We start from the raw sequence: 11117 nt of genomic DNA, 5'->3' as shown, positions 1-11117 counted from the left end.
AGTGCTTTAGGCACCTCTCTAAGACTAGTTGCAGAGAAAGTTCCCACCTGCCCTGGTAGTTTCCTCCTGGGCATGTTGCCTTTAACAAGGAAATGACAGAACCAGTCCTCATCTCTATGGAGCTGGTAAAGCCTGATTGGGAAAGGGAAGCCCTTTTAACACACTTAAACAGTGATAATTTTCAGAAGTCCAGAAAATAAATTGGTTTCCTTTACGGCTAGTTTTTGTGTTAAGTGTCTGAGTCTGGATTTGAACTCAGATCCCTCTGACTCCAGGGCCGGTGCTCTATTCACTGCACCACCTAGCCACCCCTCCAAATAAATTGTTTTTTAAATGACCACCAGACTTCCTTCTTGTATTTCTTGAACTTTTTTTTTGTTAATTGCTGTATGTATTTTAAAATTTTCCATGTTTCTACTTTCTTTCTTTCTCATTCAGTATAACTAGCAGGATGGGGATACAAGGTTTGCTTCAGTTCATCAAAGATGCTTCTGAACCCATCCATATAAAGAAGTATAAAGGGCAGGTGGTGGCTGTGGATACATACTGTTGGCTTCACAAAGGAGCCTTTGCTTGTGCTGAAAAGTTAGCCAAAGGTGAACCTACTGATCAGTAAGTATGAATCCATCTATTTTTGTACTTGTTGGTTATTTCTTAATTATAAGTGCTGATATCATTTTTTTTAAGTCTGTAACATTGAACAGGCTTTTTGTTGAAGTCACCATCTTCCTAGCTTCCTAAGCCTGAATCTTCACTATCTCATTAGCTCTTCCTCCTCACTAACTCCACATATACAATATGTCACTTAATCTTTTCTTTTCTATCTTTATAATGTCTCTCATAAACTCCACTTTAACCTCAGTCACACAGTTATAACCCTAGGTCAAACTTTTTATCACCTCTCACCTGGACTACTGCTGTTGGCTTCTAACTGGTTTCCCTACCTCAAGGTACCTCAGGCTAATAATTTTACCCTTAATTTACCTTTAATAATATTACCTCAGGCTAATAATCTAGCCTTCACTCAGTTGCCATGGTAATTTTTCTTTGCTTTTTGGAGGGCAGTTGGAGTTAAATGACTTGCCCAAGGTCACACAGCTAGTTTTTGTGTTGTGTCTGAGGTCGGATTTGAACTCAGGTCCTCCTGACTCCAGGGCTGGTGCTCTATTCACTGCGCCACCTAGCTTCCCCCTCAAGGTAATTTTTCTAAAGTGTAAGTCTGACCATGTCATAAAGCTCAAGGGGCTCCCTATTATTTACAGGCTCAAATATTGAGTAGGTATTATTGTCCCCATTTTATGGATTAGAAAATTGAGCCTTAGAGAAGTCAGATAACTAGTAAGCACTAGAAATGGAAATTGAACTGAAGTCTCTTCTAACTCCCAATTTAATACCCTTACACTATACCATGCTGCCTTTCTCAATGTGTCCATGTACTTCAGAGTTAACTTTGAAAAAATGAGAAAATAACAGGAAGCTTTTTGTGGACAGTTTTCTGCAGCTGTTAACAGCTTCATAGTAACATAATTGAAGTATAAAAATAAAATATCCTACCATATCTATTGTTTATTGGCCAAATTTCCCTTACTCCTACCCCCAACAAAACATTTGATGTGGTAGAACAAAACACAACCTTAGAAATATTCTTCAAACAAAATATCTCCCATATATAATGCTAAGATTATACAAGATTCCTTGAAAGATGCAACCACAAAACCTATCTCTATTGATTATTTATCAATATATATGCTATACATGTTACTGTCATGGAAGCTGTCATACAAAAACAAACGAACAAAAATCTCCAGAGGGCAAGAGCTTACAAATTTCCTAGAGTAATGTATTACTAATGAGAAAGACTATGAAACACAGGAAGAGGTTCTTAATGTTTAATTTAAAGCCCTTTTGGGGATCTTTAAATTCTCTTAATATGTTACTGGATTATCCCATATGAATTATTGTTCCTTGGCAAATTATCAACATTTCTGGATTATTCATAGCCATTGTTGTTTCATGTTATTTTGTGCCTTTTCTTTTGGCTAGCACCTTCACCCTATAAAGGTGGAGAAGGAAAGGAATCAATAAACTAGACAAACACCAGGGGCCTACTAAGTAAAGAATGCAAAGTGGTAGAGAGACAAATTACAGCATGGTCCCTATATTTAGGTAGCTACATGGCAGAGTGGACAGAGTGCCAGGCCTGGAATCAGGAAGATTCATCTTTTAGAGTTAAATTCTGGCCTCAGACATTTAGCTTGTGACTTTGACAAGTCACTTAATCCTGTTTACCTCAGTTTCTTCATCTATAAAATGAACTGGGGAAGGAAATGGCAAACCACTCCAGTATCTTTGCCAAGAAAACCCCAAAAACTAGGGTCATGAAGAGTTGGACACAACTGAACAACAATAAATGGTCCATGTTCTTGTAAATCTGACAGTTTAATAAAGGGATAAAACATTAAACAGACGACTATATTATGTAAATGCAGTAGAGAACTTCAAAACCAAAGTCCTGTATAATAGATCAGAGAAGATTTGATAGAGGAGGTAGTTTTAAAATGTAGGTTCAACAGGTAAAGAGGGGGAACATTCCAAACATGAGCAAGGGAATAGAGAACCATGATAGTTGAGTGTGTGTTCAAGAGGCAAGATTGTCTAGTTTCACCACAAACTACAGTCACTACAATACATAGAGAGGAGTAATAGTAGAGGCACATGGTTCCATAGTCAGAAAGACCTGAGTTCAAATTAGACTTCAGATAGTTACTAGCTGTATGACCTTGGTCAAGTTACTTAACTGCTGTCTGCCTCAGTTTCCTCAATTGTAAAATGGAGACAGTAATAGCAACTACCTCATAAGTGAGGTAGGTGCTATTGAGTTAATATTTTAAAACATTTAGCACCAAGCCTGGCACATAGTAGGTGCTTAATAAGTGGTTTTTCCTTCCCTAACCTAATATAAGACAAGATTGTAAAGGTAAGATGATGCCATGTTGTGAAGGCTTTTAATCCCTGAACAAAGAGTCTGAACTTTACTGGGTAGGGAATAGAGAGCATACTGAAAATATTTGCACAGAGGACTAGATCTTTGCGTAAGAAAAATTATTTTTGTAGCCTGAAGGTTTAGAGAAAGGAGACAAGGAGAACTTAAACACATGTAAGGTTGTGTGACTGTGGAGGTGTTGTGGAAAATTGTCCACACAAAGCTTCCTGTTCTTTTCTCATATCTTCAAAGTATATGGACACATTGAGAAAGGCACCATGGTGTAGGGTAAGGGTATTTTTTTTTCCATTTTTCAAATGCTTTATAAACTTATGATTTATATCATTCATTTCCACCAGATTTTGAATTACAAATTTTCTCCTCGTTTTTCCTCTACCCATCGCCCCAAAATAGCAGTCCCACAAGATACTCCCTCCTCCAATTTGCTCTCTCCCATATCTTCTCCCATACCCCCTTCGACTTTTCCAGTAGGGCATGGTGGATCTCTATGCCCCAGTGCCTGTATATCTTATTTCCCAATTATATGTAAAATAGTATTAATAATAGTTTGTGTGTGTGTGTATATATATATACGCATACATACATACACATATATTTTTTTAAATATTTGATTTTAAAACTTTGAGTTCCAGATTCATTCCCTTCCTCCCTTGTCACCTACCCTTATTTGGAAGATAAGCAGTTCAGTATAGGTTGTATATGTGTAGTTAATGCAAAACATTAACATAGTACATATATTGTAAAAGACTTTCCCTCCCTCCTATCCCACCTCCCACTTGTTCCATTATGTACTTTGATCCCGTCACTTTTCAAAAGTAGGTGCTTCCAACTTCCCTCCCCCCCCAGCCTGCCCTCCCTTCCATCATCCCCCCTCTCATCTCCTTCTCCTTTACTCTCCTATAGGGTGAGATACCCTATTTAGTGTGTATTTCATTCCCTCCACAAGCCAAATTCAATGAGAATAAGGTTAACCCATTCCCTTTTGCCTTCCTATTCTTCCCCTCCATTGTAACCTTTTTCCCTTGTGTCTTCTATATGAGATAGTTTACCCCATTCTGTCTCTCCCCATCTCCTCTCATTATATTCCTCTCTCACCTCTTAATTTCACCTTTTAAGAATCAACCCTTCCTATTAAATTGGTCCTGTGCCCTCTATCTGTGTATACCTGTAAACATATATACACACATTCACATATGTATTCATATGCCCATATACCCTCTGATATGGACATAGAGATAGATATTTCTATTCCCTTTAACTATTTTCATACTGAGAAAAGTTTCATCAGTTACAGTTATCGTTTTTCCATGTAGGAATGTTAATAGTTCAACTTTGATAAGTTCCTTATGATTTCTTTTCCCTGTTTACCTTCTCATGTTTCTCTTGCTTCTTGTATCTGAATGTCAGATTTTCTATTCAACTCAGGTTTTTTCATCAAGAATGCTTGAAAGTTCTCTATTCTACTGAATGACCATATTTTCCCCTAAAACATGATACTCAGTTTTGCTGGGTAGGTGATTCTTGGTTTTAATCCCAGCTCCTTTGCCCTCCGGAATATCATATTCCAAGCCCTTCGATCCCTCAGTGTAGAAGCTGCCAGATCCTGAGTTATGCTGATTGTGTTTCCATAATATTCAAATTGTTTCTTCCTGGCTGCTTGTAATATTCTCTCCTTGATCTGGGAATTTCAGGACCTGGCTATAATATTCCTGGGAGTTTTCTTTTTGGGATCCTTTTCAGGAGGTGATTGGTGGATTCTTTCAACCTCTATTTTGCCCTCTGGTTCTAAAAGATCAGGGTGGTTTTCTTTGAGAATTTATTGAAAGATGATTTCTAGGTTCTCTCTTTGATCATGGCTTTCAGGTAGTCCAATAATTTTTAAATTATCTCTCCTGGATCTATGTGTCAGGTCAGTGCTTTTTCCCATGAGATATTTCACATTGCCTTCTGTTCTTTCATTTGTTTGGATCTGTTTAACAGCATATTGATTTCTCATAAAGTCATTAGTTTCCATTTGCTCCAATCTAATTCTGAAGGAATGATTGTCTTCAGTGAGCTTTTGAGATTTTTTTTCCATCTGGCAAGTTTAGCTTTTTAAGGCATTCTCATTGCCTTTTTGAGCCTCTTTTGCCATTTCAGTTAGTCTATTTTTTAAGGTGTGATTCTCCTCAGTCAGGCTGTTGACTCTCATTTCGTAATTTTCTTGTATTGTTCTCATTTCTCTTCCCAGTTTTTCCTCCACGTCTCTTATCTGCTTCTTAAGGTTCTCTATGGCCATAACCAGCTCATATTTTCCTTTGAACCTTTTTTGCAGGAGTTCTGACTTCACTGTCTTCCTCCTCTTCCATGCTTTGATCTTTTTTGTCCCCCAAATAGGAGTCTAATGTTGGATTCTTCTCTTTGCTTTGCTTCCTTTGCCTGGTCATGTTGCCACTCAATTACTTGCCTTTGGGATTTCTGCCACCAGACAGGGGAGCTTCATTCCAAACGCTGGGGTTTTCTCAGCTGCCAGAGATATTAGCTGGGTGCCCTCTCTGAAGCCTCCACATGCTCTGGCAAGCTGGTCACACACCCCAGGACCTCTATCCTAGACCTCAATCCAGATCCAAGAAGGTTAAAGCAAGAGCGATTACTCCTCAGACTGATCACTTGGTCCCCCTACACACTTCAGGCCAGGAGCTGAAGCTGCCAGGTTGCAGTGGATGCACCCCAGCCCTCAGCGTTATCTTGCCCCTGGGGCAAAAGCAGATGCACTCCCAACTACTGGGTCCCAAAGCCCACACTGCACTGACCTCTCACTTTGTCCTTAGTTTCTATGTGTTGATAATTCTGTACCACCACAGCTACTGGTCATCTGGAGTCCCTCCAGCCAGTGGCTGGTCAGGTCCACCTTGGGGCTAAAACCTTGGTGTGGGGCTGGGCTCATCTCCCAGAGCACTGTGCTGGCCAATTCCTGCCGGGCTGTCCTCAGTGGGAGGTTAGCTTCTCTGTGTCATTTTGTGGGTTCTGTAGCTCCAAAGTTTGTTCAGAGTCCCCTTTTACATGGATTGGAGGTGGTGAGAGCCTGAGTCGCGCTGAGGATCTGCTTCTACTCTGCCATCTTGACTCCACCCCTCGTGTAAGGGTATTTAAATGGGCGTCAGGAGAGACTTCAGTTCACATTCCATTTTTAATGCTTACTAGTTATTTGCCTTCTGAGACTCAATTTTCTAGTCCATAAAATGGAAATAATTATACCTTCTTCATGAGTTTGTGAGGATAACATTAGATAATGTACTTTATTATTTTTTTTTAAGCAATCGGGGTTAAGTAACTTGCTCAAGGTTACATGGCCAGTTATTTCTGGGTGTGGTGCTGAGTATCTGAGCCCGGATAGATAATGTACTTTAAAACATCTTACAAACCCTGTTGTTCAGTTGTGTCCAATTTTTGTAACCCTATTTGGAGTTTTCTTGGGAGAGATACTGGAGTGGTTTGGCATTTCCTTCTCCAGCTCAATTTACAAATGAGGAAACTGAGGCAAGCAGGGTTAAGTGACTTGCCCAGGTTTACACAGCTAGTGAGTATCTGGGGATGGATCTGAACACATGTCTTTCTGTCTCCAGGCTCAGCACTTTATCCATTATGCTACATAGCTACTCTCATTTATCTTTTTTTTTTTTTTGAGGGGGAAAGGCAAGGCAGTTGGGGTTAAGTGACTTGCCCAAGGTCACACAGCTAGTTAAGTGTCAAATGTCTGAGACCAGATTTCAACTCGGGTCCTCCTGACTAAAGGGCCAGTGCTCTATTCACTGCACCACCTAGCTGCTCCCTTTTTGTTTCTTTAATACTTGTATGTGGGGGGTTTTTCTGGGGGGAGGAGGTGGGGAAGGTGCTGGGAGAGATGAGGAAAACTTATATTTGTTGCAATATCTTCAGTCTTTAAGTGCTTTTTAAATTAAATTCAGCAATTCAAGTCAGCAATCATTTATTAAATGCCATCTGTGTACCAGACAATATGCTAGGCTCTGGAGCTATAAAGACAAAAATGAAAACTGTCCATGACCTCAAGAATATTGCATTCTATTAGAAGAAGCTACATGTACACAGTTAAGTAAATATAAAGTACATTAAGAAAATACAAACTAATTGGAGGGAGAGCATTAACAATTGGAGGATCTGGAAGGGCTTAGTAGATGGCACTTGAGTTAACCCTTTTAATGGTACTAGGAATTCCAAGAGGGAGGTAAAGGTGAGAAAGAAGATCATTCTAGACTTGAAGTACAGAATGTGCAAAGGCATGGAGGTGGGAGATGGAATGTGTGTATAAAGCTAGTATAGCTAAAATGAAGCATTCCCAGGAGCAGTAACAGGACAAAGATAGGTTGGCCTTAATAGCAATTTCTTATGTGTATCTGATAAGTTGCAGCTGCTCTTACTAACTTCATTTATTTAAGCACCATTTCTGCTTCCTCAAATAACTAACACATCTGGCATATGGTATAAAGTTGGTGTGTTCCACCATCTTCAGTGATTATGTATTGCTGTAGAAATGCCAACAAATATGTTTCATTTCATGTACATTTAGTCAAGTGTTTGGGGAACAATCTGGTTTAGTTAACTTCAAACTCTACATATTCTTTTCTTCCTTTACTCTTTCATTGTTATGAGGTGACAGTTCATCATTTTCTTAACATGTAAATTAATTTGCATAGCATAGTCTGAGTAAAAAGCCTTTATTTTCAATAATACTTGATTTTTATGTGTTTTCAATATTAAGGCTAACAATATATGTGTTAAACTGTTTTGTTTCTCCTTACAGGTATGTAGTATTTTGTATGAAATTTGTTAATATGCTTCTATTTCATGGAATCAAGCCCATTCTGGTATTTGATGGTTGTACCTTACCATCTAAAAAAGAAGTAGAAAAGGCTCGAAGAGAGTAAGTGCTTTCCTGTATTTTAGTATTTCCTTTTTTCTCCTGCCATGCTTCATTTATTTCACCAATTCTGATTTTGGGAGCCTTTGTCCTTTGGTTGTTCTCTGTTGACTAGGATTAATTTAATTCCAAATTAAGCAATCAGTAGTGGAACAGCAACATTACCAGAAATCACAAATTATTCATTGTGGAAGATGGTTGACTAAATTAGGGTCTTGTTTTTTTCCTTGCCTGACAGAAAAATGACATTGAGTGACCTTTTTTATCCCTGAGATATATACTGTTGTTAAAAAGCATTTATTGAATGTCTGCCATTTGCTGTGCTGTTGTGCTTTTGAAAGATACTTAAGAAATATAAAACATTGTACCTCTCCTCAAATTGTTTTCAAGTTGTTGCACATGTCTCATACTGGTGTAATGAAGGTTGTTGAAAACAGCTAATATTCTGTTCACCTGCAGAAGACGTCAGACCAACCTTCTAAAGGGGAAACAGCTCCTTCGAGAGGGAAAAATTACAGAAGCCAGAGAATGTTTTGCCCGTTCTGTCAATATCACACATAACATGGCCCACCAAGTAATTAAAGTAAGCTATACTATTGCTAATAAAATGGTTATTATGCAGATTTTAATGTTAAAATTAACTATAAACTGTTGGAATTTGTTGGAGGGTTAGAGTAATAGAAAAGAAGATAAAAAATGTCCGGGGAGCAATCTCTTAAGAAAGAAGGACTCTTCTAACAGACTTTCAAAGACAGGTGTCCAAGGGAGAAAGAAAATTGAATTTAACAAACATCTATTAAGTCCTTAATCTGTGTGAGGTTCTGTATTGTGCATTGAAGATACAAAGACAAATTAGAGTTATTGCACAAAAATTACTAGTGTGACATACCACGTTAGAGATAAATTCCAAGGATTAGGACAAAGCTTGAATGAAATGGAATATTTTGGAAGCCTGCTCATCCAATTGGAAAAGACTCTGGAGTCCTGTGCTCTGAGAAAAGAGTAGGCTATAATATCTGAGAGCAAGAAGCTACTTTTATTTGCTTATTCTGTTTATTTGTAAGTTGAATAATTAAAAACCACTTTCTGTTTCACTTTTCTTTTTAAAAAAAGATCATGGGGTAGCTAGGTGGCACAGTGAATAGAGCACTGGCCCTGGAGTCAGGAGGACCTGAGTTTAAATCTGGCCTCAGACACTTAACACAAAAACTAACCATGTGACCTTGGGCAAGTCACTTAACCTCAATTGCCCTCCAAAAAGCAAAAAAAAAAAACATCATATATGTAGTAATTTCCCTTTTCCTCAGACATATATATTGCTTTAACTTCTTAATTATTGGTGATTGAGAAAGAGAGGAATTTCCTTCTGTGGACACCAAATATGGACAATTTCTCCAAAGAAAACTCTCAAAAATTAAAAATACATTGCTATCTAGCCTGATAATAAAATGATCTTGTGTTTGATACGGATTATACTAGATCTACTATACTACTGTACTATTATGTACTATATTATGACCTCTCAACTCCCTTCTAACTCTAAAATTATCTAGTACAGCTTGAACATTGAATTGTTATGGTTATTGATACTATCACTATTGAGGACCAGGTAGGGGCATGGTACCTTGCTAGCTCTTCACACTAATCTCTTTGTTTAGGCTGCACGGTCCCAAGGAGTGGATTGCATTGTTGCACCCTATGAAGCTGATGCACAGTTGGCCTACCTTAATAAAGCTGGGATTGTACATGCTATAATCACGGAGGACTCTGACCTTCTAGCTTTTGGGTGTAAAAAGGTATTGAAAAATTCATCCTAAGATGACTTTTATTTGCATCTGTTATAGAATGTTAATGAGGAAAATTCAAAGTAGGTCTTTGTGCTTTAATTTTGTTGTGGTTTGCTTGAGAATTAGTATAATTTTGGTGCTTTTCCTAGTAAATCCTTAAGGTTTAAGATCTTTGTGTTCTTTAAAATGTCTTCATATATTTTATTTGATCTTCACAATAATCCTATGAGGTAAAAAAAGAATCAGCATGGTAAGATTTAAGGAATACTAGATGAGTCAGAACATCTGGATTCTAATCCTAGCTAAGGCACCAGCTGTGTATCCCCAAGCAAGTCACTTCCTTTTTTTTTTGTTTCTTTAAGCAATCGGGATTAAGTAACTTGCTCAAGGTTACACAGCCAGTTATTTCTGGGTGTGGTGCTAAGTATCTGAGCCCGGATTTGATCCCCAGATCATCCCGACACTGGAGCCAGTGCTCTTACTTGCTGAGCCACCTGGCCACCCCTAAGCAATTGGAGTTCAGTAACTTGCTCAAGGTTACATGGTCAGGTGTTTCTGGGTGGGTGCTAAGTATCTGAGCCCGGATTTGATCCCCAGGTCATCCCGACACTGGAGCCGGTGCTCTTATTCGCTGTGCTACCTGGCCACCCCAAAGCAAGTCACTTCCGTCCCTCAGTTTCCTTTTCTGACTTTTGGTGGTATTGTGAATAAGGTTTAAATAAGAATTCTGAAAATAATTGCAATAGATAAGGTGATAAAAAGGTTTTTGCTTAGAATTAGTTGATAACCTGTTGAAAAATGGCTGTTTGAAGATTAACAATTTTTTTTCCTTCTACGTTACTCAAGGTGATTTTAAAAATGGACAAGCTTGGAAATGGATTGGAAATTGATCAGGCTCGACTGGGAATGTGTAGGCAGCTTGGGGATGTATTCACTGAAGAAAAATTCCGTTACATGTGCATTCTTTCAGGCTGTGATTATCTCTCATCACTCCATGGAATTGGCTTAGCCAAGGCTTGCAAACTACTGAAAATAGCCAATAATCCTGATATTACAAAGGTATGCACCATTTTACTCACTTCAAAATTTAGCCTCTGAGGCCAGTCTGTTTTTTTTTTTTTTAGTAATAGAATAAATCAGTTGAAGAAAAATAAATTTGAAATATTCCAGTACATCTGAGAGGCATTGTGATGAGTTCCATAGAACCTTGAAATCAAGACTTCCTGGGTTCAAGTCTATTGACATGCTGAAATATGATCCTGGGCAAGTCACTTAACCCCCTTTCCAGGAAACTTTTAAATTCTAAGTTATGAATCATTTGCCTATTAGTAAGCAATTGGTAGAACATTAGAAGAGGGGGTTTCCTGACTGAAAAGTTTCATACACTAATGAAGCCATAGGTCCAGAT

General features: G+C 38.3%; 1 protein-coding gene across 1 annotated transcript in view; it reads left to right on the top strand.

Moving 5' to 3' along the window:
* The window catches only part of EXO1 (exonuclease 1), a 32595-nt gene that overhangs the window by 953 nt on the left and 20525 nt on the right, over positions 1-11117 (top strand). The window contains exons 2-6 of the mRNA XM_069064476.1: positions 439-612; positions 7806-7925; positions 8382-8505; positions 9581-9718; positions 10556-10768. Coding sequence (XP_068920577.1) covers positions 452-612; positions 7806-7925; positions 8382-8505; positions 9581-9718; positions 10556-10768 — 756 coding nt within the window. The 5' untranslated portion in view covers positions 439-451. The remainder of the gene's footprint in view (positions 1-438; positions 613-7805; positions 7926-8381; positions 8506-9580; positions 9719-10555; positions 10769-11117) is intronic.

The sequence above is a fragment of the Petaurus breviceps genome, unplaced genomic scaffold (genome assembly GCF_028583685.1).
Source record: "Petaurus breviceps papuanus isolate PSGF00001 unplaced genomic scaffold, PetGlider_PUasm1.0 90633, whole genome shotgun sequence".
NCBI lineage: Eukaryota > Metazoa > Chordata > Mammalia > Diprotodontia > Petauridae > Petaurus > Petaurus breviceps.
Note: the sequence above shows the minus strand (reverse complement) of the source record. Positions and strands in the feature narration are given on the sequence as shown.